A 26,869-nucleotide genomic window follows, 5' to 3' on the forward strand; every position below is an offset into this window, starting at 1 on the left:
GGACGCCCTGGGGAATTTATAGGGGGAAGGGGGGTCAGGAAGCGCCAAAATGGCGGTACCCGAGTATGGCGATGAAGGTAAGGCAACAGCAGAGTACCTACACTCCCTGGACCTTGATGATGACTGATAGTGACAGTCGCCATCACACTCTCCATCGCCCACCCCCCTGCCCAGCTTCTCATATCCAACTCGCCGCATCTTTCTGAGTAAAAAGAAACCGACCACGAAGACCGACATAGCCACACAACAGCGACCACCGAGAGTCCACAGGAGGCAAGGAAATGGCGGTACCCGAGTATCGTGACGAAGGTAAGGCAACAGCAGAGTCCCCTTACTCCCTGAACCTTGAAGCGAAGATCACTGACAATGACAGTCGCGATCACACTCTCCATCGCTGCCCCCCGCCCAGCTTCTCATTTCCAACTCGTTGCACCCTAGATAGCGCTGGTAGCTAATAACAACACCATTCATTCCAACTCGTAGCATCTTTCTCAGTAAAAGAGATCCAACCAAGAGCATCATTACACGATACCATCATGGCTCGAGAGTCCGCAGATTTGCCGCGTCAACAAGCAATCAAAATGGCGGCACCCGAGTATGTTCATCACAGCTACCGCCATCAATCATCTTCATCCTCCCCTCACACTCACCACCGTCTGACCACTCACTCCTCTCCGCCTTCACGCTATTCATAAGCTACTTCGCTCGGAAGACCCTGGCCACCACGAACTGCCCAATCTCCACACAGGACTGCCGCATGACTGAAAACAAGGCCAGCCCGAACCTTGCTTCCATAAACCCCGATGCCGAGACGAACACCAACGGACGAAGAGACAGAGTCCTCCCAAGGCCACAAATATCCAGCTTCCGAATTCGTACTGCCACGGACAGCATCGTGCCCCATGGAGGCAGCAAGCTTCCCGACTCGGACGTGACTGGGTCAATGTCGCTTTGCACAAACCCATCGCGGGAAGAACAGCTCCATCTACCGCCAATTAAGTCCCCAGTCGGTAAGCAACCACCTCCGAGGCCAAGCACAAGGTGGAGACTGAGAGAGCAGACTACACAAGTCGTCGCCCCTTCAAAGCCACCATGACAACCAGAAAGCCTCGAGAAGTCGAAGATGGGTCTCCAAGACATACGTCAAAAGCCAATTCTGCTTCTCAGTAGTCTGAAGAAGCACGTTCGTATTTTCCCACCTTCGAGTACGTTGTGCTCTTCCTCCCACGGTCCAGTTCACCGATACTAACAAATACCAATGGGTTTCTCCTTCGGCCCCAGGGGGGTGCAAATTCTACCAGACAGGTGCCTGGCATTCGATCTCGTCGACGACATCTGTATCCACGCGAAGGAGTATAAGTAAGGACGTAAAGAAGATCGTTCTTGGGATTGGGATGTCAAACGAGTCTTTCCAAACAAGAAAAGGTCCAGCTTGCTGCCTTCTCGGCCCTGGCATGTTTCCTTCGTCCCTCGCTATTCCACCCTCTGACACAGTCAAGAAGTACTGGGCCTTGCATCGTTGTGCAGTCTGAGTTTTCCAGATGGGCTTTGTAGATGAATGACCGCCGGCCAGACCTATTCGTTCTTCGGTGGCACGGGCGACCAAAATTTGAGGCTTAACCTTGTGGAAGAATCATGGGGGGTATCTGGTGATCTAAAAGAGGCACTATCTGAATAGGGGAAGAATTCTAGATTGTATCTCGTCATTTGTATCCCAATACATACTATACTATCGCCTTAACAACAACAGAGATTCATCGCCATGGCCGAAAAAAAAAGATACCCAACCTCACGCACTTCCTACCATTTCTTCCGCATCACGATGTCACGGATCCAACATGAGAGATCATAATCGTGAAGCATCCTCATCTCCTCGTGCCCTTCCCTCAACGTCGGCCGCCTCTGAAGACGTCGCCTCTGCCGACTCCTCCTTCCAGGCCCTCTCCGCGATAGGCGAAGTTGGTGACAAGCTCCCCTCAGCTATCGAGCCCACCGAGGCTCCCTTTTTCGCCAATAATTCTTACGCCGATCGACTTCCTGCGAGCATTGTTGAGTTTTACCTGAACCAAGAGACCATCTCCGCTCTCGCCCTGGTAACTGTCCCCCTCAGTATCGCAGACTTCCACCGCTACGAAGACGACATTGCAGCATGCGTCGACAAGCGGTTCGACTATGACCCGGAAACACAGGTGATCACATTCCGTATGACTACTCCGACGCACGACAAGTTTGCTAAATATGTCGAGGATGCCATATTGAAGGAGCTGAGCAAGCTTGATAAAGGGCATTCCAACTTCATAGCCGGTATTGAGACTGTCGGCCATGCTCGTATTGAGCTGGCTCCCAACCCAAGCGCTGTTAGTGCTTCAGGAAGTGACACCGAAAGCATGGGGAAATTTACACTCTATCATTTGTATCCTAATGCCAGAAGGTTACTACTTGAACTGAGGATGAAAGTCCTGAAATGGAGATGATTAAGCAAAGAATGAGACTCGTACATCCAGAAATACTAAATGTTGAATCTGATAACTTACAGCATTTATGCGTTCGTCCTGTCCATCAAGACCAAGGCGATGGCCGAGGAACCATAGCTATTGACCAGCTGGTTCATTGGCACTCCGTATAATGACGGAGCCTCTCGTAGGGCAAAGACAGTCACAGTCCGTCTCACATAGAATCTGCAATCTCCAATCTTCAAGTGGAATGGCTCGGAGTTTGTTGCAATGGTTCATCGCATTACGCAGACTGCTCCCTCTCACAGTCATCCCCCTCGTCTTGGTAGTGCGAATCGAACTTTATATCTACAAGCTGTCAGTTACACTGCAACTCTTGAGTTACTGGCTCGGGGCAGTCCCTTGTCTGCGTTAACGAAAACATTTTGGGCCTGTCCAACGTCTTTCCAGATACTAGATACATGAACTGAGACATTTCTTGAACAGATCGTGAACACTGGATATGGACCTGTAGATATGAGTGATATGGACAGAACTTGTCAAGTCTTAGAAATCGACATAAAGGGTATGTCCTGTATATCTTGCATTTACTTGACGGCAATGATAGCCTCAAATGCGAGCTGTAACCTTCTCTAGCGCCAACAATGGATCGAGATCGGGTTTAACCTAGCTTGGACGGCATCTCCTCACAGCACGGCCCGGCAGATTATCAAATTTGATCCAAAGGTGTCTATTACAGCCTGCAGGTGATGGAGTTGTTGTCTGAATCCATTTTATATTCTGAGGCGTAGAGCCAAAGATGTCGTCAACGAAGTTATACGCAGTATATAGAAACATCTAAACATCCAATCTTGCGTGACCGAAGTAGCACATTCTGTCGCCAAACTCCCGACTTTCGGCGCTGTGAACGATAGCTCGCATCACCCAAAGCCTGGTGTCAGAGCACTCCGTGATCCCTCCTGTGCCTATGGACACGCGTTCTATCTTGCTTGTGAGATCCCAAGTACAATCGGTGTCAAGATACCCAACTCATTGGACTTGAGCGTTTACTGCTCTCTCCCAGGATCTTAGACGTGATGAGAACATGGACGGTTTGATCTGGTGTGCTGTTGGTGAACCGGCTCAATCGAATGTGCCGTTTGCCAAGTTCCAGTGGGGGTGTCCTGTAACCCGCTGCAGCAAAGGGCTGTGCAGGCCTCGAGAAATCGGATCAGATCGGGCCTTAAGAAATCGACTACCAACTCACATATCCACAATTCGCAGCCGTATACGAGTGACTGAGTTGCCTACGCCCACGATTGATAGCCTATCTTTCTAAGGTCAAGCTACCGCGATCTTATTGCTGACGCCGTTGATTCGTTTCTTTTTCCGCACGATTGACGCCATCACCCTCTCTATATTCGACCGGCCATCGACCGGCCATCGACATTCGTTACCAAGAGAATCTTGAGCCTATTATCCTCTCCCTAAACTCTCAGTACGCCTCGCTGCCCTCGTATATATGAATAAAAACTAAATTAGCTGTACCATTTTCACTACTATATATAATAAGCTAGACGCAGCTACCAGGACTACTGGAGTCATTCTTTAGCCTAAAATGTACGTCATACAGTTTGAAGGCCTCAAAACGAGATCGCAGGCCTCAAAATGATATTGCGGGCCTCAAAATGATAGTCTTACTATAGCATAATAAAGATAAGGCGGGCCCTGGAAACTTCATCAGTGTTCTAACATACTACATAAGTTTCTCAGCCTTTACGTTTCAAATGGCTAAATCATTGTGCGTCTTGTGCTCTAGCTTTATAGAAAGCTTTGGGGAGGTTGAGGATGCCAACTGGTCATCCCGCTTGAGAGTAGCCCCAAACATTCATTCACTTCGATCCCAAGCACGAACTGGCTGTCACCTGTGTCAAATTATCTACCAGTCTTGTTTCTATCTTCACACAGTCTCATGGGAGCATCAAGATTATCCTATTACAATCTTCGCTTCGCCGCCTGGAAATTATAACCCATATAATGTTGACTATAATGAATATTGCAAAATGGTCTACGATACGGAGGACGAGGACGGGTTACCTTTCCGGAATCTTAACCCTAGACAACTTCGGCTCTCTATTAGCGTTGGAGAAAATGGGAAAGGGAGGATTCATTATTTACCAGTAGTCGGGGGCAATGACATACGAAAGGAGGGGGGCATGTCCTTTGCTTTTTCGAATTCAAGCACGCCTCATGGATTACACGAAATTATCCAATCAGCCAAGGAATGGTTGCTGATATGTCGCAACGGTCACGTTGGATGCAGCAACTCTGCATCTAGTGAAAAACACGTTCTACCAACAAGGCTAATTGACGTTGGCTCACAAATTGAGGAAAGAATGCCTAGATTGCATATTACGAGCCAGGATACTCGGGACATAGAGTACGCTGCTCTAAGCTATGCATGGGGTGATGCCCAGGCAAACTTCACTAAGACAACAGCATCTAACCTGGATGATATGAGGAGACAACTGCCATGGAACAAACTCTCGAAGACGGTTCAAGATGCTATCATCATCACCCGCGGTCTGGGGCTTAAATATTTATGGGTGGATGCTTTATGCATATTACAGAAAGAGAAGCTTAATGATACTCGACATATGGAGGATTGGTCCTTTGAAGCTTCCAGATTTGCCAGTTATTACCAAAACGCTGTTCTGACAATTGCAGCAACGGGGTCCGAATCATCTAGCAGAGGACTATTTCTGGAGAGGCCTACGCTCGAGTTTAACCCAGAACCCGTGGTTGTTTTACAAAAGTCATATTGGACAGGATTTAGAGAATCTACGGTCCAACCCCTTTATCCCCAACCAAGATCAGAAATTGTCAACTCAGCATTACTTACTAGGGCATGGACTACTCAAGAAAGACTTTTATCGGAGAGAATACTACACTTTGGTGCGAACTGCATATTTTGGGAATGTTCTGGAGGTTATGTAAGTGAACTTCACCCTAACCGCTGGGACCCACCACACGAAACGTTCGAGTTCTTCAATTTCAAGAATATTCATACTTTTAATACCGAAGAACTCACGGAGTTGTGGTACGATTTCGTCAGTAACTATTCATTGAAGGATCTTTCGGTCGGATCAGATAGACTCCCTGCATTGTCAGGAGTTGCCACACTGGTATCTACTAGATGTCAACAGAAGTATATTGCAGGCATCTGGGAGTCGAGTGTTGCAGAAGGACTCACCTGGATAGCGATCAGCACCTCCGGCATCGATACTGATGATCCTATCAAGTCAGAGCGAGTTCTACCCTCTTGGTCTTGGGCATCTAACAACGGCCTTATATGGTTTCTTTTCCGTCGAGACCCTTGGCAATCAATGATACAAGTCATAAACTTCTGTTCGAGGTCAAAGGGGTCAGACACTTCTGGTCAGGTTCTGGAAGCACGTTTAACTCTAAAGGGTTTGGTCAGGATGGTAGACTTGTCCCAGTTGAAGCTGGAGTACCCTCGTAATAAGCACGCCAAGGAGGAATCCACTGAAAGCAATCACCGAGACACCCTCAAGCATAAACATATGGCCAACATGGATGGCATAAAGCCTGCCGAGCCGCTTAGCACTCACCCTCGACTTTGTCTTTTGGTTGGGACAATACATGAACCGGAATATAATCCATGGCGGAAAGTCAAAATGGGGGTTGCATGTGTGTTGGAACATTCTGGACGTCGTTATGGTGAGTTTGAGGGATATAAACGCATTGGGCTTGTGAGTCTTCCGTTTGATGAATACTGGTCTGAGGTAAAGGACGTTAGGACAATTGAGTTGGTTTAGGCAGACAATGTAGTCATTGTTAAGATAATGAAGCAATAATTCTAGGCAGAGCGCGGTTTTCTCCCAATATGCATCAGCTAAATTGATACTAGAAGATAACATCACAAGTAAACCGGGATGGACTAACGTGCCAATGTAGAACAATGCTTAAGAAGACGGATTCGACGGGCTGGATAACTTCAAGAGCTCGAATGTAGCTACCGAAAAAGATGAGATGGCGGAGCTGTTTTCTTTCAAGTGGCCCTGCCTGATATTCCTGGTGCGCCTCACATGTCTACAGTTTGCCTCGTGCGCCTTACAATCCCTTCCTTCCAGGTAACCCCCGTCGTTCACAATCTTACTCTGAGTTTATATTGCAACACCCCTGACTTCGTTATGTATTCCAGCATCGATGCTCGCACAATAGTCTGATCAAACGCGGTTTAGGCAAATGCCCTCGTAGGATATTTTCAATCGCACTTCAATCGATACTTGCTAAGACTTCGTGGTCCCAAATAATCTTCATATTCACTGCTAACCCCAAAAAAGGCTCGACCTTGGTGTCAGAAACGCGCGAATGTGAGGAAGCTTTTGGTAAAGCCTCCAGGGTATCGACTGTGAGGCCAGCTGCGCAGGAAGATGTAATGAGTTTTTGGCAGCAGCGTTCGGCATCTCTCACACAACAGTGTTCATTTTCCTTTGCCTTGAAGACATTGGCGATTGGACAATGGCACTAGAGTGCCATATCCAAGGACGTTGCCGTTGAAGGGGTAACAAGGCCTCCAACGAGGCTTGCCTTGCCTCATCAGAGTGATGTAAACTTCGCAGTATTTGTCAACATCTCTACCAAGAAGCTGTTCTTTATGTGAAGCTTGAGACTATGATGCCCTGTCATCAAGTTGAATTCCCTTCAAGAGACTAATACCCACAACACTTGCCTCTTGGAGCGGATGATGGCGGCCAAGTGTCGGCTGCCCTTATCTCCTCCCAGCCTGTGTCGGTAACAGCGTCCCAATTTTTGAATAGCCATAAAGCATTAGATTTACACCAGGAGTACAATTGATGCTAAAACGCTAATGTTCAATGCTACTTACTCATCAACGCTGCCCCAGTTGCCGGCCCCCCCTTCTCATCATCTCCTTTTTCTCTTGTTGATTTCTTCTATCTCCTCCTTGAGATCTATACAAAAGCCACAGAAATGACAAGGTTTTCCATCTGTGTGCTCTTCACATGACCAAGGCAACATTTCAACTGAAAACCCCCAAGTCCGCTCCCCCAGGCAAAAACATCCTCTGCACCCCTGAAAATGACATCCTGCACCCACAGTCCAGCTAGTAGTCGTTGTCTTAATAGAATTCCCGCTGTGTGCAATAGATCTATTATTTTGAGGCGATTCTCTTCCATAAGCTCTCTCCAGTCTCGGACCGTTGCTTTGAACGGCCATCGGGTGCAGGTGAAGATGAACGGCATTTGTCCGTCGAATTCATCGCAGACTTTATTCCATGCCCTGCCGATGTGGTAATGATCTTTCATCTTGAGGTATGTTTCCACATCCGAGCCAAGCTTTCCAGCAACTTGCTCGATGTTTGTTGCAGCAAATCGATCTCGACCTTCTTCTTGTGGAATCTAGAGGGTGTGTTTAGCTAGACATGATTACTCGTATTCAACTTGGAATTCGGTGAGGATAGTCTGTTTCTCAACTTGTTCTAAATATCTGAGATATACACTCATATGGTCATCGTCAGTCAGATCGGCTTTGTTGGAGATGGTACCTGCCGCGGTCGGAAGCCAGGCATGAGGGAGGCGATTTGTTGCTTGGCTTGGTCGCTCAATACTCACGCTATCATCCTGTACATGGGTACTTCGCTGGGGTCCAGAGTCAATGGTATTTCCAAGTCTGTAGCAGCAGTTCGTAAGAAATCACTCAGAACTCCCGTGCTCCAAGGCTCATTTTTCGATCCCTCGGGCCGCGTCACGTTTACACTGTTTGAGTTATCTTCACCGTTATGGGTTGCTTTTAGTTTCTATCCCTTGGACTTCATTATTCATGATTTCGACGTGAGAACATGCCAAGAGGTATAATGAAGCAAGGCCGTTTGGGTCTGACCGCAGCAGAGAGGACTCTGTTCATTAGAGAAGCTGGGTATTTCTGATTCACTGATGTACTTGATGGAGAGAGAGAGCGAATATGAAGAATAATGACTTACTGATACTGATTCCGTCTCGTGAAGATAAGATCTCCCGCTCTTCGAGGAAAGATTGTGAAACGCACGCCTGCTTCTTCGAGTCGTTTAGGTCTGAAGAAGATACTATGGCGCACCCACTGATAGCAGTAATTCCCCGTCGGAGGAGCATTGGGGATCGTATCTGGAACTCAAACTTCAAACATCGTTGTATCTCTTGTGTCGACAAGCAGAAAGACCGTTGTACCAGCAAATCCCACACTCACTGATTCGAAATTGGCATCCTCTTTATGCATCGTAGTCCCCGCATACTACGCTCCGCAGTGCGTATAAGGCTGATTAGCCCCTCTGAGCTCTCCAATATCAGCGAGTCTGCCCACATAAAAGGGCAGAAATTCCACAAGGGAGACTTCATGACTCCAGCGTTGTGAAGAATATAACGCCTGGGATGGCTGACGAAGCAAGCTAATTTACGACCTGCTTCTCTTGCTGTCGTGCAGTACTTTAAGCCCTCGAAACCAGGAGGATGGAAAGATTGCTCTTTGTTGGTCGTTCTGATCCTGATATGATCCTAGGAATCAACCGTAGCGGCATTTTTGTTGATATTTCGGCTATCTTTCGGTTCGAGGTCCCATGTATCCGTTGAACGACGCTTCATTGCTTCTGCCAAACCAGACACCTGAGCCTTCTGGATCTGCTCAACATCAGAGTCAAGGGCATCTATTGTGGCGGCAAGATTCTTTCCGAGCTGCCGTAGCTCCAAGGTTAGTACGTCATCGCGGTCATCGATATGTTTCCCGTAGCGGTTAGGGCTTGGCTCTAACTGAGCCATCTGGTTTGAGTCTAGCGCTAGTGCGAGTTTCCACTCATCGCTTGTGCACCGCTACTTTAGCTGCGTTTAAGGTTACTTTCTTTGCATACCTAGCTCCAAGGCCTGAGTTCTGGTGATGCGGATAGACTGGCGGGCAGACTTAAGGTGTTTGCAGAGGTGATACCGGGCGGATGAGGCTCAGGGCTGACGTCCAGCTGGCTTGAATCTGACTGTGCGTCGTTCTCAGAAGTGGTAGCTAGAATTGAAGTTTGCTGAGCCGCATCGTTAGGCACTCCGTGTGCCGCCTCCGACACATCGATTGCAAGCCAAGCTTCTTTGCAGAGTTCAGGTTCAAGAGTTCATTACCAGTAACGACGAGGTCCACAGCCGCTTTCAGCTCATTCATATTTGCATCGAGAAGCGCGTAGATATCTTCTACATTTTTCTGTGATTTCCATGGCGATATGTAGTCTCCAGTGTTAAGGCGATTGGGCTTAGAAGCTTCGGTCCTGACTTCGGCGACGAGCCATTTGAGCGTTTCAACTATGGCAGTAGTGCGGTCTGGTGGTTCAAGGTCTGCCATTGCACTGATAGTCACGATGCTGGTTTGGCATGGATATGAGCAATGAGGCCTTTGTCTCGTTCATCTTCTCCGCACCGTGTGACAGACTGCCTGATATCCAAGGCTCCCTCGCTCATTGTCACACTCGAGAAGCAAGACCGATCGGAACCACGAGTCTTACTCGTCAGCTCAGTTATGCTCTCGCTTCTCAGTGAAGTAAGTCTGGACAGATGCGTTTATTCTTTCTTCATTACAGCCCGTGCCGTAAATATGTGCATTCAGTGGCCGGTTTTCTACAGGCTGTTAGCATGCCGATTGAGAATTTTATGGCGTTTTGTATGTCGCCCGAGACGCTGAAACCAGACCATCTCAGAAAATTCCGTTTTTTCACTTTCCCTCAAGGTCGCATCACGGAAGCGCCAACTCAGTGCTTATAGTGAAAACGAGGCTTGGCCTATAGAAAGCTTGAAAATTAGCTGTCTTTAAAGCCCTTAAAAAAGCCACTATTATGGTTACCTTAAAAGATAGGGTATTCCTCTTAATTTTCTCTATAAACCTCCTTTTTGCTGTTCAATTTAATAGATTAAGGAGACCTAAAGATAGGTCTCTTTTCTCTATATACTAAAGACTTATATATAATAGAAGGTCTAACTGGCCGATCCTCAGATGAATCTGGCTAAACCTCGGGGTAAACTGAGTTATATAGTAAGTTGGCCCCTTCCTCAGCTTACTTTTGAACTTTCATCTTACATCAATAGGACCTCCTTTAGTGACTGATATCTCTCAACGTCAGCTTTATAAAATATTTCCCCATTCTCTTCTACTTATCTCAAAGAGTTATTTTAAGTTAACAAACCTAACGGCTAATGCTTACATCACGCGCCTTACTTGTGTTAAAGAAGAAGTCTAAATATTTATTGTTAAGACTATAAAATCTATTCCAGGCCTGAAACAGCCAGTGCTACATAATGGAAGAGACTCAAGAGCAGATCCAAATTGTACTTGAATATATCGACGCAACCTCTTGTGGAGATCCTTTGTGGGCAAAACATATGAGCTATCTCAGTCATCTCAAGTACCGTTTACATGAGCATACCGCTGACCCGGTTCTTCTTGATGATAGTATCTCTATCGGACTTGAAGCTCTCAGGGCCTCGAAAAAGGATGATCCAAATCGAGGAGTTCGACTATCTGCACAAGCATCCCGACTAAAAGAGCGATACTCCATTTCAGGTGCCACTGAGGACCTAAAGGAGGCAATCCGATTAACAGATGAAGCGATGCAGCTTATCCCTGACGACCACCCTATGCGGGCTGCAGCCTTGATTGACCACGGATGTATCTTACGTCTAGGTGGCTCGGTAGCGGACCTCGACGAAGCTGCGATCGTGTTTGTAGAGGCTACCAGAATCACTGAAGACATCGAGATCTTATTTGCGGCTCAAAAGAACCTGGACACTATTTTCTACGAGAAATATCACCTATCAGGAGAGGTGACTGATTTGGAGCTTTCAATCCGGTCCGCCCGCTCAGCTATCAGCCTGTTGTTAGACGATGATAAACAGAAAGCCATGCATCTCGGGAGTCTATTCCTTCGGCTGAGAGATCTTTATCACAAAACCAACACTTCGGAGGCCCTTGATGAGGCCGTCACAACTATGCAGCAGGCCTTAGACCTGGCCCCAGAGGGCGATTCATACTATGCAGTCAGTCTGACAAACCTTGGAACGGCGCGCTTTGATCGATGGCAACTTCATGGTGAAAGAGTTGATCTCGAGGCCTCCATCCAGCTCGTGAAGAGCGCTATTGCACTACTTGCAAATGAGGATCCGCTGAAAGCTATGGGTTTGCGTAACTTGAGTGATCGACTGTATCAAAGGTTTCGCATCACCAGAGCGCTGGATGATATAAGAGAGTGTGTCGAAGTAGGGCTCGAAGCGCTTGCTGCAACTCCGACGAACTACCCGGAAAGGGTGCGATTTTCCAGTGATATTGCACTTCGACTAGCAGCTCTTTACAGACAGACGAGGGGCTTGACTGAACTGAATGAAGCAATTGATATGGCAAGACAAGCCTTGAATATGACGAGAGAGACAGAATCGTGGTGGGGACAGCTTGTTGACTATCTCAATTGCCTCCTAAATGCGAGGTATGCACGAGAAGGCGTGGTAGCAGATTTACAGGAAGCTGTCCAGCTCGCGGAACGGTGTATTGAAATGACTTGCAAGGACCATAAATCATATCCAGAGAGACTTATGAACCTCGCGGATTGCATGTGGCAACGATATAGAGCTTTTGGAGTGGCGTCTGATATACACAAGGCTGTCTCGTTGGGTCGCGAAGCTTTGACTGGACTTCCCCGGGGCCATGCAGATTGCGATAGGTTCAAGAGTTCTCTTGGACGATGGCTTGGTGACATGTTTTTGGAAACAGGATTGGACTCTGATCTTGAAGTGGGTATCCAGCTTGCAAGGGAGGCTTACAACTCATCTCGGCCGGATGAACAAAGCCATTCGAACTACTCCATAAATCTTTGCGAACTTTTATTCCTCGGGAGAGGAACTAGGAGCGCTGGGGGTGATTCGATCGACGAAGCTATCCAAATACTGAAGGGAGAAGTGCATTCGATGCCGAAGGACGACCCAAACTACCATGTGCAGTTAATGAATCTCTCAACCTACCTCGGCACTAGATATCAGGAGCGCGAAGAGGATTCAGATCTAGAAGAAGCTATCAGTTTTGCTCGGGATGCTTCGCATTCGGCGGAGAGCTCCTCTACCGACTACTTCGAGACCCTCAACAATATTGGTACTCTCATTGGTATGAGACACGACAGAAGTAGGAAAGCTGTTGATCTTGAGGAAGCGAAACAGGTGATTTCAGAAGCTCTACAAAGCATCGAGACTAGTCATTCACCCAGACCAAGTCTTTTGAACAACATGGCGAATCGTCTCAGGGTCCAATTCTTAATAACTGGGGACTTGAATGCGTTGGAGGATGCAATACACTTAGCCCGAGAAGCCACTGAAACCGAGGTCAACAGAAGGAACAAGAAAGCTCTCTATACTCTTGGCACTCTTCTCGGAGATAGATTCATTTCGACTGGAGAAATTGCAGACCTCAACACAAGCATCGAGATTCTTGAGAGCGCCATAGCAGACATACCCGCAAACGATCCGGATAAGCCTGGCATTCTTAACAATCTTGGGATTCGCCTTGGAGATCGATATTATCGAACTTGGGAAATAGCCGATCTCGACCGTTCTATCCAGTACACAAGGGAAGCCGTCAGCATGACGCCAAAAAGACATGTCGAATTCGCTGCGAGATCACAAAACCTAGCTGCTCGGGTTGGGGACAGATACAGAAGGATTGGAAGACTGACGGATCTTGAAGATGCTATTCGCATTGGCAGTGATCTTTTGACCTCTGGTTCTTTTGTCTCAAACCGTTCGGCAATCCTGAATAACCTTGGGATAAGGTTAAATGATAAATACTCAAGAACTGGGTTGTTTGAAGACCTGAATAATGCAATCCAACATGCGACAAGAGCAGTTGATGTTCTGCCCCCTGACCGCCTCGAACTGGCTGGGCATCTGAAGAACCTTGGAACTCTGCTCAACGAGAAATACATGAGGACGGCAGATGCCGATGACTACACCGCTTGCGTGGATATTGGAGAGAGGGCACTTCAGGCCGCTCCGCTCGGCCATTCGCTGCACTCTTCATGTTTGAGCAACATGGCCAGGCTCTTCTTTATCAACTTCCAAAAGACGGGGGACCTGGCTCAGCTGGAAGAGTCTATTCGGATGTTTCGTGAGGCCGTTGGTTCAAGCCCTGAAGACCACCCATTTCATGCAGACCGACTGCTATGCCTTGGGGACGTGTTGGCGGAGAAATATGTCATTTCTAGAGATCTAGCTGTTCTAGACGAGTCAATCACCTATGTTCGATCTGCTTCTAGTCGGGCTAACGCTCCTCTCAACGTCCGAATCAAAGCTAGCCGGCAGTGGCTGAGAAACCTTCTAGTCAGATCGCAATGGAGAGAAGCATTCCAGGCTGCTGAGAAGGCGCTCGGACTGATACCAGAGCTTGTCCTACGTTCCCTAGATAATTCGGATAAGCAGCACCTCCTGGGTCAGGTGGCTGGTCTGGCATGCGAAGCTGCTTCAACAGCAATCAGGGGAGCCAGGTCCCCAATGAAGGCTTTGAGATTCCTGGAGAAAGGCCGTGGTGTTCTGGCTACGTCGATCGAGGATATGCGAACTGATATTGCAGACTTACAGTCGATACAGCCAGAGCTGGTAGACCGATTCCTCAAGTGCAAAGAGGAGTTTTACAGCATTACTAACCAAGCTCAAGACACGCCCGTGTCATCACAGGCCGGCCAACAATATGAATGCGAGCGCCGCTTTGATGCCGTGCTCAAGGATATCCGTACTACACCTGGGTTCGAAGATTTCCTTCTAGAGCCGGATGCAGCAAAGATACGAGCTGCCGCACTCCAAGGCCCGATTATCGTCATCAACATCAGCATGTTTGACTGCGGTGCTTTAGTCGTGGATTCTCGTGGCGAGTGGGCTGTGAGCCTCCCACGTCTCACTAAGGATGATCTTGAACACAGAGCCAGACTTGGTAGCGTTGGCAGTCTTGAAACTCTGGAGTGGCTGTGGGATGCTGTTGCAAACCCCATCCTGGACTACCTTGGCCTCACAAGCACGCCAAAAGACAATGACTGGACGCACATATGGTGGGTGCCTACGGGGGCTCTTTGCAGATTTCCACTTCATGCAGCTGGGTATCATTTAAGAAAGACAGGCGAGACGGTGATGGATAGGGCTATCTCGTCCTACAGTTCATCAGTGAAGGCTCTGATTCTATCCCGTCGAGCCCCCATCAAGAAGCCAACTCCACCAAAAGCGCTACTGGTTGCTATCGAAAGTACACCTGGCTACGCCCCACTACCATTTGCGCGTCAAGAAGTTGAGGCCATTCGCGCAATTTGCTCTTGTATGGACTTGAACATCATCGAGCCTGAGAACAAACGAAAGGCAGACATCAAACCTCATCTGCAGGGATGTAATATATTCCACTTCGCTGGCCACAGCCATACAGACGAAACCAATCCATCTTTGAGTCATTTACTCCTCGAAGAGGGTCGGCAAAATCCCCTGACTGTAGGCGAGTTGTTAGACATGAATCTTAAAAAGTCATCTCCATTTCTTGCTTATCTTTCTGCATGTGGAACTGGCAGATTTAAAGATGAGAAATTCGCCGATGAAAGTCTGCATCTAATAGGGGCTTGCCAAGTTGCTGGATTTCGCCATGTAATTGGAACTCTTTGGGAAGTACAAGATCGTTTATGCATGGATGTTGCAAGGGGCATTTATGGTCGCATCCGAGATAATGGTATATTGGACGAGTCTGTTAGCCATGGACTTCACCATACTATCAGAATGCTCCGAGATATCTGGCTGAGCAGTCGAACGGGAAGAACCACAGAAGCATGGAATAGAGAGAACCATGATGGAGGGATTGGGCGTGCTCAAGAAACAGGTCTGGCTACTCGTGAACAACAGCAAAGGCCGCGGGATGTCGTTGCGGTGGAGGATGAAGGACACAGCGATTTGCACTGGGTACCTTATGTTCACTTTGGAGTTTGAATGTGTACGAATTTCTTATTTCTTGTATTTAGAATCTGCATTGTGCTCGCAGCCGGTGGTCGAGGTGGAGCAACCATTTCCCTCGCCATCTCCTCGGAGGCGATATTGCAGGTGGATCTGCGCTAATAGGCACGTGAGGGTTGACAGCAGATCGCGATGGCCTAAGCTAAGATGAGAGATCCGAGACCTTTACCCATATTTCGAAATCCAGGGCGTGCACAGGTGTTGAGTTGTTGGCATCCGAGCCGTTGTAAACGCAAAGCAGCAGAGTGCCTACCAGCTCCGTCGAAGTAGAGGGGTATTTCCAGTACATGCGCATTACACCTGAGCGTTATAACAGTTTACCACGCATGTTTGTTCTTGAGCTGCTACCGATCACGTCCTGTCTATGTATCCACGGTGCCCGTGCGCATCCACACCATACAGTTGTGCAGCATTTATTCGGCTGGCTGTTTGATATCATCACAGGCTCCTCTATTTTTAGGTCGCTACCCGCCAAAATGGCCTCTAGACCAAGCGAGCCACCGTCCAGCTCTGGTTGGCGCTGTATCGCCTCCATCAGAGTTACAAAACCCCCCATCGCCGCCTGTTCTTTGCATCCTCACTTCACTCGCACTCACTCTTACAATACACCATTGCACAATGCCTCCAAAAAGGCGAGTCTCGAGCAGAAAACGGCATCGATCGCCGGGTGTCAGTCCCGCCTCGCGGCCGACGCAGGCTGCACGCCTCGACAACGACGACCCAGTATTCAGCCCGGTCCCCGAGGCCGACAAGCCCCAAGACAGTCCTACTGCCGGTGGCGAAGAGGAATGCGTGTATGCGGAAGATGACTCCCACAAAGTCGTAAGTCAACTCTCTTCCTCATCTGTACGATACCAGGTATTGATACATGGGCAGCCTGACATCCCTGACCGAAAGCTCACCGAGAGACAACTTCACTTTAATGGCATTTCAGAAGACATCAGTTAATACTGTCTTGCTTTGGAAGAAGCGAAAGAGACTCTGGAGGTGGACTCGCTCGTTGTCAAAGTTGTAGGTGTCGCTGGTCCTGCTGTGAAATAGATGGACACTGACTTTGACTAGTTGACCAAAGTCAAGGATGAAGCCTGTGCCCACTTCAAACGGGTCGATGCTGAAGGGGAGTCTGATGGAAAGGTTCCCGGGGACGAGGCGCCTGAGGAGCAGGCTGAGGTCCCGACCTTGTTACAGCGTCAAATGAACCTGGAGAGTGAGCTTTTTCTTTTGAGAGCCAATGTGTTCCCCATGATTGAGGATCTGGAGAGAGGGGTCTTGGCATTGAGAGAAGAGATTGAGGAGCGGCAGGAGTAGAAGGGTGTAGAAGGTCTGCTTCGGAGGATTGTTCGATGTATGTTTTCGAGAAACTCTCGCGATCATGGAGCCTGTTCCATAGTCAATCAAGTCTTGCCCTTAGACCTAAGCCTCATTTCAGTCGACGCTATCAAGGCGAATATCACGAATAAATGCTAGTTAGGTAAATTCCTGAAGAAACGCGTTGATGCTTCATGTTGCCGACAAAACCGCAATGCTGGATTGTCTTTTGATGGTGTTTGCACATAAGGCCCGATTTCCAAAGCTTACTGTATTTTGAAGTCAGAAGAGGAGACTGAAGTGTGTGATGAATAGTATAGATGGGAAGCGTAATTCTTAGGTCTTCAGTCGCTAGATCTGCAATTTGCAGCGCTTTAAAACTGAGAGTGGGCTGTTGGTCTCGGGACCGGGGCTGTGCAATGAAAACCCATTTAGCGCGTGTACGAAATGATGTACTGATTATGATATCATTCTTGGATGTCCTCACTACTTGATGTATGTTGCGGCTCAATTGACTCCACGACTCGCGGTGATTCGGGTCTTGTTCTTCGTGGTCGCGTGTCCTCATTTTCGGAGGCTCAGAGACCAGGATTCGCGAGCTACAGTGGTTCGAGGCAAGGGTTGTGTCAAAAACTCCACTGCTCGCCCATTTAGACCCATCTCAATTTGATCGCTCGCACTTGAACCGCTCCAGCGGTGAGACCTCGTCGTTGTCGCCATGTTCATGCGCGTTAATCGGTGGTGTGAGATGGCAATGGCACTGAGTCCGTGAAGTAGAGACTCGGTTAGTGACCAGTGTGAGGTGCCGGTCGGCCAGGAGGGGTTAAGACTCGATGTGAATATGGGAAAGGTCAGCCTGTTTCTTCCTTTACCTCTGGTTAATTTCGGGAACAATTTCCTCTCGAAAAAGAAAACATCCGACTCGATTGTAGGTCCTGTTCTGTTTTGTGTCTGCTAGGCAACTCGGTAGGCTAGGACTTGCTCTGAGGGGCAATTGTAAGGTGGCAGTGAGACTGTGCCCCAAGCTAACATTAGCGGCGATCAGAGATCTGAAGCTAAATACGATACAACCGTATTTGGACACAAGATCTTGAACAGCGAATTCTGATTTGGTGCTTGTCTGGATCTTGATCAACGTTAATTCTACGGGTCCAGATCTAGCCTCATGAAGCAGTCGAGCCATCCACCGTAGCCTGATTGCTCTCCGGCAAATAATCCCTGCTCTTGCGCTAAATGCCCCCCAATTTCACAGCCGGGTCAAGACAACATCCAGCTTTGCACAGTCATTCATCAACCCTCAGCGCCCCTTCAACACCATGTCCAAAGCTGACTTCCCGCCGTTTATAACTCCTCTGCTCTACTTCTTTTCATGGGCCATGTGCAATTGTATTTCTTCCAAGACTCCATGTCATCATGAGCGAACGAAGTAGCTGACCTCTCTCCTTTCTCTTGTCGTCTCACCCTTCTGCGACAACACGCGACACCGTGCGACCTACCTTTTCCCTGGCGATGCGCGTAACGAGCTCAATCTGGCCTACAATGAATAAGACGAGACTGCTGGAGACAAGCAGATAAAACCCAGAGCTTGACCACTTCGTCATCATTCGACCGAAACGCCTCGATCTCCGACACGATGAAATCCCATCCACCGCATCAATACGATACGACTGTATATAGCGAAAGGGACCGCGCCGCTCCTCTCTACAGATGAACTTGGTGATGGTCCAGGTTTCACGGCGCCTACCCTTATCGATCAAGACCTGTCGAACCGCTTGTTTAGCCAGATAACCCACAAGCGGACGCATTATAACCAAGACTTGGATGCAAGAGTCATATACGAAGTTAGTGCAAATTGATAGCAGCGGCAATATTTAATATAAATACCAGAAACAATAAACGCAATATTTATTCCTACGATCGACCGCCGCCGCGATAACTTCTGCCTGCTCAGTGTTCCGCTTCCGAGTTTGAGTCTTATAAGATCTTCCTAAGACTTGTCAGCAACGCCGACGGTATCGCCAATGAGTAGAAGGCGAATATTTCCTTACTCGAACGAGAAGGCATGCAATTCTGCGGATGAAGAGGACAAGCACGTACCGTACCCTACCTATTCGACTACCTGCAGTATATCCTTACGGATGCTATAGGCCAAGATAATGACTTTAACTCGAGGCGTGACTAGAAACTGCACAAGGATGACGGAGCAACAGAGAATCGCAGGAATGCTATTGTAATTTGTTGTATCTCTTTGACTTACGGTTGTGGGAGTATGGATAAAGGGAGCAACTCTCGTGGGAACGGTGAACTGACATATCACTGCCTTTTCTGCGATCGTGCGATGAGACATGAACCTACATCTGCTTTTTCATCTTCCTTTTGTATGAAGCCTCCCCGGCCTTTCCTCATAGCCCTTTAACTACACATGGCCAGTCTCCGCGGCAGTAACTGTAGATCTGTTCCGAGAGGCCGAGGCTGTAAGTATAAGTCGGCCATCCATAATAGACTTCTCCTGGATGCCCTCTCGCCTAAACGGCGGACAAAGGATCAGAGTACCGACAGGCACTATCAAGCCACCTCCGATACACCTGATGTGATGAAGTTCCGGTTACTTGCATGCCAGCTCACTTGTGTTTGTGGCGTCGCTCCCTTTCTTTCTACCCCTTCCCCATCAGAGTCCATCACTATCAGCCATTTGTTACCGTACTGTTGACCTCTTCTAAGCATTGCTCTCGGACAACGATATGATTGTAGACTGGCATCTCATTTGTCTGCCGCTGAGTTTCACTAGCGGTACCTTGTGAGTATGCTCGGGTTATACAACGCACATCGCCGAACGAGTTCTCCCCCTCAGGAGATCCCCTATGGGATCAGGTGCTGTTATTGTCGTGGTTGATGGGCCCCGAGCAGTGATCACAATTGTATAAACATAGATATATTGGCCCTTATCAGTCGTAGTCTTGAGCGTGACCCTGTTGATACATCCCAAGTTATGCGTAATTTACGGCCCGCGGCTTGAGATCTAACATGCTCCTCGGGACTACCGCCTTCTTGACATGAAGGTTATCAAGTGCATAGGTTTCCCAGAGAGCTGCTGCTGTTGATGTTGTAGGCATCACCATGGAGGGAGCGGAATCTCATGTGCTCATATGGCTTGCGGGCTTTTATAAGTTGTCCTCGTTGCCGTTGCCTGGAGCAGATTCATCTCTTTGAGCTAGGCTCAGCTTTCCCTCCTGCCTTGCAGCAGGTTTATCACCTTGATCAAGTCCTTGGCCTTCCAAATATTGGTGGTCAAGACTTCGACGCGCATATAGGTTCTCCTGCATTTGGAGGAGAGCTCGTTGACCAGGCGCACTTCGTGCAGTCAATACTCTGGGCTATTTGCGCTCGGTCATCTATACGCCATGTCTTGTAGTAGTCGTGCCGTCGAGGTCGCAATGCCCGGAGCTTGTCTGGCCGTGGCCTAAGTATCGGCTTGTGGTCTACTGCGAAGCCTATGCCGCGTATGTCCAGCTAGCAGCAGTGCTGACCGACTTGCTATCGGTAGGCTTGTAGAATGTCTCGAAAGGTATCATGGGTGATGAGCAGCGTGTGCGGAGGACTGAGAAGATCAAGGAGCGGTCGTGCCAGCATACAACGATTCTCTCCCTCCCACAACCCGAGGCAAATACACTTTCATTGCCTGTGACTTCTTAATTGTTCAACTCCAAGGCGCCAATACCCTACCCTCAATCAATCAAAGTGACCTTGCCACCACTAACAACTTATTTCTTCAATTTCTCCAGGCTGTGAAAGTCGTTCTCTGGTGCTGCAAGTTCCGCTTCTTCCAACTCCCAACCAAAAGTCCCTCTCTTGTCCCCCATCTTGTCCCCTTGGAGCCTGCAAGAGTCAAAGCCGATAATGACGGGTATGTTTCCATTGAGCATGATGTTGGGAGGATTCAGATCGTTATGAATGAGCTCCATCTGGTGCAAGTGTCGCACCCCTCTCTCAACTCCTTCGTAAAGCTTCACTCTCTGTTCAGGAGTGGAATCGGCCACCTTGTCGGATAGTTTGGAGATGTACTTGCCCAAGACAAGACCAAAGATGCAATATCAACATAAATTTGTAATATTTGAGCACCTTATCAGACCCAACGACTTGTGTCAAATTCTGTCGAATTGCCTACCCTGGAACAGGCCAACTGATAAGTGCGCAACCGGCCGGAAAGGAAATGATGGCCACGACATTTCGCTTAAATATCTTGAGGGGTGCACAGGAAGGCGAGATTCCTCCTCGCTTTGTGGTCAGAGATCTAAGCGCTGCATTCAATTTCTCTAGACATGGGCGCGTGTGTTGAGTTATTGGTACTCGATCCGATGTAAACGAAAAGTAGTATTGAGTGCCGACCTGTTCCGTTGAAGCTCGTCGCTGGCTTATCCAGATCTGCAATTCGTGGCGCTTTAAAATTGTGGGTCGATCATTGGTCTCAAAGACGAAGGCTCCGCACAACGAACCAAATTGAGGCGCGTTTTGAAAGTCTGTACGGAGTACTAATGTGGTGTCACTGACTTGGATGCCCTCGTTACCTGGGTGTATTTTGAGGCTCAATTGACTCCGCGGCTCGCCATGGTTCAGATGTTGTTCTTCGTAGCCGCGTGCCGTTATTGTTGGAGATCCAGAAACGAGGGTTTACGAAATCTTGGAGGACACGGGGGATCAAGCGAGGGCCTGCTAAACCTCTTGGCATCGCACCCATTTAGCACCATCTCAATTTGACCGCGCTAGCCATAAGCGGTCCACAGCCGAGAGGGACGACAGAGATGCTGGTCTGGCACTGGTTGAACGGCAAGACCACCAGGGGGGGTTTGAGATACGATGTGAGCATGGGAATTACCAGTTTGTTTCTTCCTCTCCCCTGGTCAATTGTAAGAATACATGCCTCTTGAAGAAGAAAAAGATCTGACTTGATTATAGGCCTAAAGAACCGCTTTACGCTTGTTAGAAAAGGCGGGGAATCAATCTTCAGGCCGCGGAGCTGTCTGAGACATACTAACCACGTTAAAACCACTTAACCCTTCTAAGCTTACAGGATCGATAAATCGCCCTGTGGCGGGCTGATAAGTCTGACGCTATGGCGCTAAGTTGGCTGAATGCTGAATGCAATCTGTGGTGATATGAGCGCTTAGACACAAGTCTCAACAGTAAACAAGACATCTGGCTCATAACATTTACGATGCTTGGGCCTCTTCTTCTTCAAATATTATTTCAATAGTTTTCTTAGTCCCCAGAGACAGCTTATTTACCCAATCAAGAGCAACAAAAAAGAGCTGTGCATAATCTAGACCATAATGTCTCAGCTATCAGCTTACCACAATACTGATTTAGGGTAATTTCAAGCGATGGGGATATTTTAGATAAAACTTTCTATCTAAGAATTGACATAAGGACCTAAGTAGCTAGTTTTTACTACTACAAGCTTTACATACCGCCTCAATAGTCAAGCGGTAACATGAAATAAATAAAATGTACTTAATCATTTCTTGTGCTGATAGTTGATTTTGTGGCTGGCTGAAGAGCATAATATCAGCTGAGGATGGAACGGTCTAGATTGGCCATGCATAGAACTATATCGGCAAATAAAAGTCGTTCTATTCAGCCAGATTGCTCCATAATAGAACACATCCAGTGAAACCGTTACTCCATTCTACGTTTATCAGGCCATTTTCAGCCGCGCCAGAATGTGATTCAGAGGGCTAGAACGACTCATGGACTGCAATGTGACCATTCTTCAGCTATGTTATCCTGACGTTTGCTTAATTGGTTCAAGCCAGTTCAGCTTATCTGTGTAGTATAACTCAGCCAGCCCCCTTCTTAAACACAGGCCCTCGGTACTAACTGCAAGGCGATTCTGGGCTGAAAGACTAGATAAATATTTTCTTACAAAATCATATATAAGAGGTTTGAATCGGAGCCAGAAGACGAGTCTTTCCTCTTCTCATTATCTCACTTTCTCAACTCCACATTACTCGTTAGATCAGTACACAACATGCCTGAATGGTCTTCTCCTCAACTGGTTGTTCCAGGTTCCATTGTTACCTCATCCAGGAAGCCGGCCATATGCGACTATAATGGCACAGCATTCATTGCTTGGGCCACTCAGTCGATTGATTCACCCAACGACCCAGGGCCTACTTTCAGCTTTACTAGTTGGATCGCAGACAAAGATGCCTGGGCTCAGCCAACTCTTGTTCCTATCGGAGACTCTGGCATGTATCAGAGCCACACTTCTGCTCTCGTGGTCTACAACAATGACCTGTATGCCTTTGTCCCATACAAGTCAGGAGGCGACGATAAAGGTTGTCGTATCTTTCGCTATGACGATGACAAAGATACCTTTTTCGTCACAGCAGACTGGAGCAAGGAATGGAATGGAGATCTTGCAGCAGCTGTTGACAATGATAGCTTGCTGCATGTAATCTGCAACTCTGACGATAGCTTGGTGTGGACATACTCCACGTCGAGCTCATCGGATGACCTTAGCTGGCGCGGGTTCTCACACAATACACGGATCCCACTCGGAGGCACTACATCGAATCCCGCCTTGACTGTTATTGGCGGCAAGATTGTTGCATTCTTCTTGTGGTCTTTTTTTGACTGTCGCAGTGTTCAGCAGACTACCCTCGATATGAGCACTAAACAATGGACCTCAATAGACAGATCCCGTATCAAACAGTCTGGCAATAGTGGTATCAGTGCTATGAGCACGCCTGATGGGCAAAATTCATGGATCTGTTTCAAGAAGCACGACGGCAGCAGCAATCTGTTATGCGAATACGAGAAAGACAGCAGCTCTTGGAGCGACAATTATTCTATGGGAACAAGCGATGCCTACCTTTGCTGGAATGAAGCAGCTATAGCTTGGTCCGACAATTACGTCTACGCGGTATGGAACTCACATCTGTCCGGAAGCCCTTTGTGCTATAGCCGGACCTTGTTGAAGCCTACCAGGTTCGGTATGGGCTACACGCAAGACAAGCCAAGCTCCACAGACGCAATTGTCGATATGTCCACTATGAACATGGACAAAGTCGCCAACATCAAGTACTACAACATATCTAAACCCGAGTGGGTAATGAACCAAGAATATGTGGGGTCTTGTACCGCCAATGCCGTCGCAACTGCCTACCGCTATGAGCTTAAACGCCGGAACAAGGCAGACTTCATAACTTCTCGTCTCTATCTGTACTATCTTGCTCGGCTTGGCGGCCTGAATAGTCAAGGACCATCGCCCGCTTTCTATAACGGCCTAGCTAAGCAGCCTCCCACTAAAGAAATGCTCGAGGACGACGGTTCCAACATCCGCGAGGCCATCATGGTCATTACTTCCCTTGGAGCTATCGCAGAAGCCGACTGGGGGTATACTTACGCTTTTGATCCGGATAATAACAAGCGGTTTGTAAAGCACTGTAATGCTAGCTATCCTCCAGGGAATGTTTCATTTGCAACTGCAAAGCAGCACTTTGCAGTCAAGTACGCTGTGGCAAACGTCAATGGCCCAAACTGCTGGAAGATGTGCATTCACATGGGGTATCCAATTATATTCGGTTTCAGAGTATACCCATCTCTGCGTAGCTTTATGCGAAAGGAGAACCTGACGACAAATGATGAGGCTGTCGCGCCAGTACCGGATACCTCGAAAGAAACGGCAGATGGAGGACATGCTGTGCTTGCCGTTGGATGGGACGATAACCTGAAAGGTGGATGCTTTCTTATTCAGAACTCATGGGGCAAGTCTATGACAAAAGATGGCTTTTTCTGGATGCCATATAAATGGTTAGATATTGGCATTATTGATGATGTTGGTGGATTTACTTTAATGGATACTTATGGCTCTTAGGTTAATATATAAAATGAGTAAGTATACTAAGTAAATAAATACACTTATCTTTTGTTGTTATATGACGAAGGCCCTTGGGCGAAACTTGTTGCGATGGTGTGTGTGTATAGGGTACATCGTGAATACGAACATGAGGTGGAAGTGAAAGACGGTATAGCCAACCAAAAAAAAGCGGGAAACGGCCTTTTGTCTTGCTAACGTATAACAAAGACTGAACGAGGGCGGGGAAGGACAAGAACGACAATATCTTGGCCCTAGGATTGGCTATAAGGGACTACGGTTTCTTCGTCCGCCGCGCTGCTCAAGAAGAGTGTGAATAGACACGGGCTCATGGGACCAAGTGGTAATTTTAGACCAGTAGAGGGCAAGAAACAACAAATAGTCTCAGCTAGGTACGGCACAAACACATAGGCATCTCGGCGGATCACCATATCAAGTCAAGCCGTGTCGCAAACAGGGAAATCGTTTCCCCGGACGCCGTCTCCGACCGGTTTTGTGGGGCCGAGCGGCTCGGCACGGAGGTTTATCCTCGTACCTATTTATCTCTACGGCTGCTTCGTTGTCACTTACAGAGCTGATACTCCTCACCCCTTCAGTTGGCACCTTGATCACTGCAAACTCTCTGGGTGACTGTGGTTCCATATCAATTTGTACGTTGGCCATCATTCGAGCCGAAGCGCTGGCACGTCGCGCGTCCCCGCGTCGCGTCTTCAGCTAGCGATGCTGCAATGTTCGACATAACATACGCGGCTGGGGCACAAGACCACAACCATCCGAATGAGTAGAGCACGCGCCAGACGACCATATCACGGCTCGAGAGCTTTCGACCTAATTCTTCGAATCGCGGCCGCGCCCAGACCCACGAGCGACGCCGTCCATTGTCACCCTCGATCCTAACGAATGCGCCGTCATTTTTTCCGCCCGCCGCTGTACAATATCTTGGTTCGACATTAGGAGCGACAATCCAGATATGACCTACGGCTGAAGGCATGTTCGAATCCCTATTTAGCCATTTCTCCGATAGACTCAAGGGCAATTGCAAGGCACAGTGCCCGACCGAACAAGATGAGGGCTCAGAACAGCGGATGTGCTGAGCCGGATTTAAAAGTGCTCTGGGCCTCTCGAAACGCTCTGCTTATAACTGAACCTCGTTTGTTTCTTACGGGCAGCCACAGTATTAGGCCTCCAAGGCGGGAGCGATCATGACAGCCTTGGCGGGGGAGAAGGGAGAAGGGCTGTGCAAGGTTTCAACGTGGAGCTGATGCCTCGAGCCCAACGTCGCTCACCATACGCCGTGTCACCTCAGTTTGATCAACCCCAGTCCTGACCCCCGTTTACATCCTACCAAACTCAAATCAAGCAGCAACCCCAATAACGCCCAAGTCGAATCGCGATCGAAAGGAACATGCAAGATAAATAGCAAGATCAGCAGCACTGAGCGATGGGACCCAATTTTGCTTAGTCCATCGATAAACACCTCTATCTACTCTACAAACTCTGGGTAGCTCGGCGTGCTGAGGTTTACGATACCCTGATCGACGTCGGGGATACATGTGCCGAAATGGTGTCTATCGATACGCACCCTCTCTCGGGGTACTTCCACTGGGTGGTGGTTTCAGATTGACTCTGGTTCGTCTGCATGCTATTGCTCACGAGCTCTTCATCAGTCTACTCCTAGACTTCAGCGAAAACCGTATCGGTTCCTGGGCATTAGGTGGCTACTCATTGCCTTGCTGTTCACCTCAACAGTCCTCTGCTCAACCTGCCTCACGGCGGTCCGGGCTTCACTGCAATTGGAGACTCTGTCTTGGGCCCCCATCTAACACTTCACGCCGTCACGAATCACCATGATCCTGTACTCATGTTAGCCTACTCATATGCGTCTGGACCGACATTCACACCTTTGCGCCTGTTCGTGGAGTGATTATGGCTTGTAAGGGCATGTCTGCATGAGGATGTTGTACAGCCCTGCGTTGGATCTTTTACTTTCCGCCCAGGCGTCCCACATTGTACGTGGTGGAGGGTAACAGACGCGGCGAAGGTCTTGTAAGTGACATTGAAGGAACTCAGCTCTGCAGAGATACCGCCGAGATACCTTGCTCACGGGCCAGGAAGAAGAGAAGACCGCTGGGTGATGCGCCATTGAACAAAGAGATCCATGAGCATGTCGACCGATGTCCGGGGGACAATGC

At 48.3% G+C, this 26,869-nt stretch overlaps 6 protein-coding genes across 6 annotated transcripts; 5 read left to right on the forward strand and 1 right to left on the reverse strand.

Annotated features, from left to right (window-relative positions):
- Positions 1–49: 49 nt before the first annotated feature.
- FPRO_15898 (uncharacterized protein) lies at positions 50–438 on the forward strand (the record flags this gene model as incomplete). Its single annotated transcript, XM_031224818.1, has 4 exons — positions 50–77; positions 137–206; positions 251–309; positions 374–438. The coding sequence occupies 4 exons, from the start codon at positions 50–52 to the stop codon at positions 436–438; spliced, it is 222 nt and encodes a 73-aa protein (XP_031090039.1).
- A 1,400-nt stretch (positions 439–1,838) lies between these two features.
- FPRO_15899 (uncharacterized protein) lies at positions 1,839–2,474 on the forward strand (the record flags this gene model as incomplete). Its single annotated transcript, XM_031224819.1, has 1 exon — positions 1,839–2,474. One exon carries the CDS (start codon positions 1,839–1,841, stop codon positions 2,472–2,474), a length of 636 nt encoding a protein of 211 aa, XP_031090040.1.
- A 1,745-nt stretch (positions 2,475–4,219) lies between these two features.
- On the forward strand, positions 4,220–6,271 carry FPRO_15900 (uncharacterized protein; the record flags this gene model as incomplete). Its single annotated transcript, XM_031224820.1, has 1 exon — positions 4,220–6,271. The coding sequence occupies one exon, from the start codon at positions 4,220–4,222 to the stop codon at positions 6,269–6,271; it is 2,052 nt and encodes a 683-aa protein (XP_031090041.1).
- A 2,733-nt stretch (positions 6,272–9,004) lies between these two features.
- FPRO_15901 (uncharacterized protein) lies at positions 9,005–9,827 on the reverse strand (the record flags this gene model as incomplete). The annotated part of the gene is made up of 4 exons (XM_031224821.1): positions 9,005–9,282; positions 9,355–9,403; positions 9,454–9,500; positions 9,557–9,827. 4 exons carry the CDS (start codon positions 9,825–9,827, stop codon positions 9,005–9,007), a joined length of 645 nt encoding a protein of 214 aa, XP_031090042.1.
- Positions 9,828–10,774: 947 nt separating this feature from the next.
- Positions 10,775–15,469, forward strand: FPRO_15902 (uncharacterized protein; the record flags this gene model as incomplete). The annotated part of the gene is made up of 1 exon (XM_031224822.1): positions 10,775–15,469. One exon carries the CDS (start codon positions 10,775–10,777, stop codon positions 15,467–15,469), a length of 4,695 nt encoding a protein of 1,564 aa, XP_031090043.1.
- Positions 15,470–22,826: 7,357 nt separating this feature from the next.
- FPRO_15903 (uncharacterized protein) lies at positions 22,827–24,677 on the forward strand (the record flags this gene model as incomplete). The annotated part of the gene is made up of 1 exon (XM_031224823.1): positions 22,827–24,677. The coding sequence occupies one exon, from the start codon at positions 22,827–22,829 to the stop codon at positions 24,675–24,677; it is 1,851 nt and encodes a 616-aa protein (XP_031090044.1).
- Positions 24,678–26,869: the final 2,192 nt, after the last annotated feature.

This window comes from Fusarium proliferatum, assembly GCF_900067095.1.
Source record: "Fusarium proliferatum ET1 genome assembly, contig: FPRO_scaffold017, whole genome shotgun sequence".
NCBI classification, from domain to species: domain Eukaryota; kingdom Fungi; phylum Ascomycota; class Sordariomycetes; order Hypocreales; family Nectriaceae; genus Fusarium; species Fusarium proliferatum.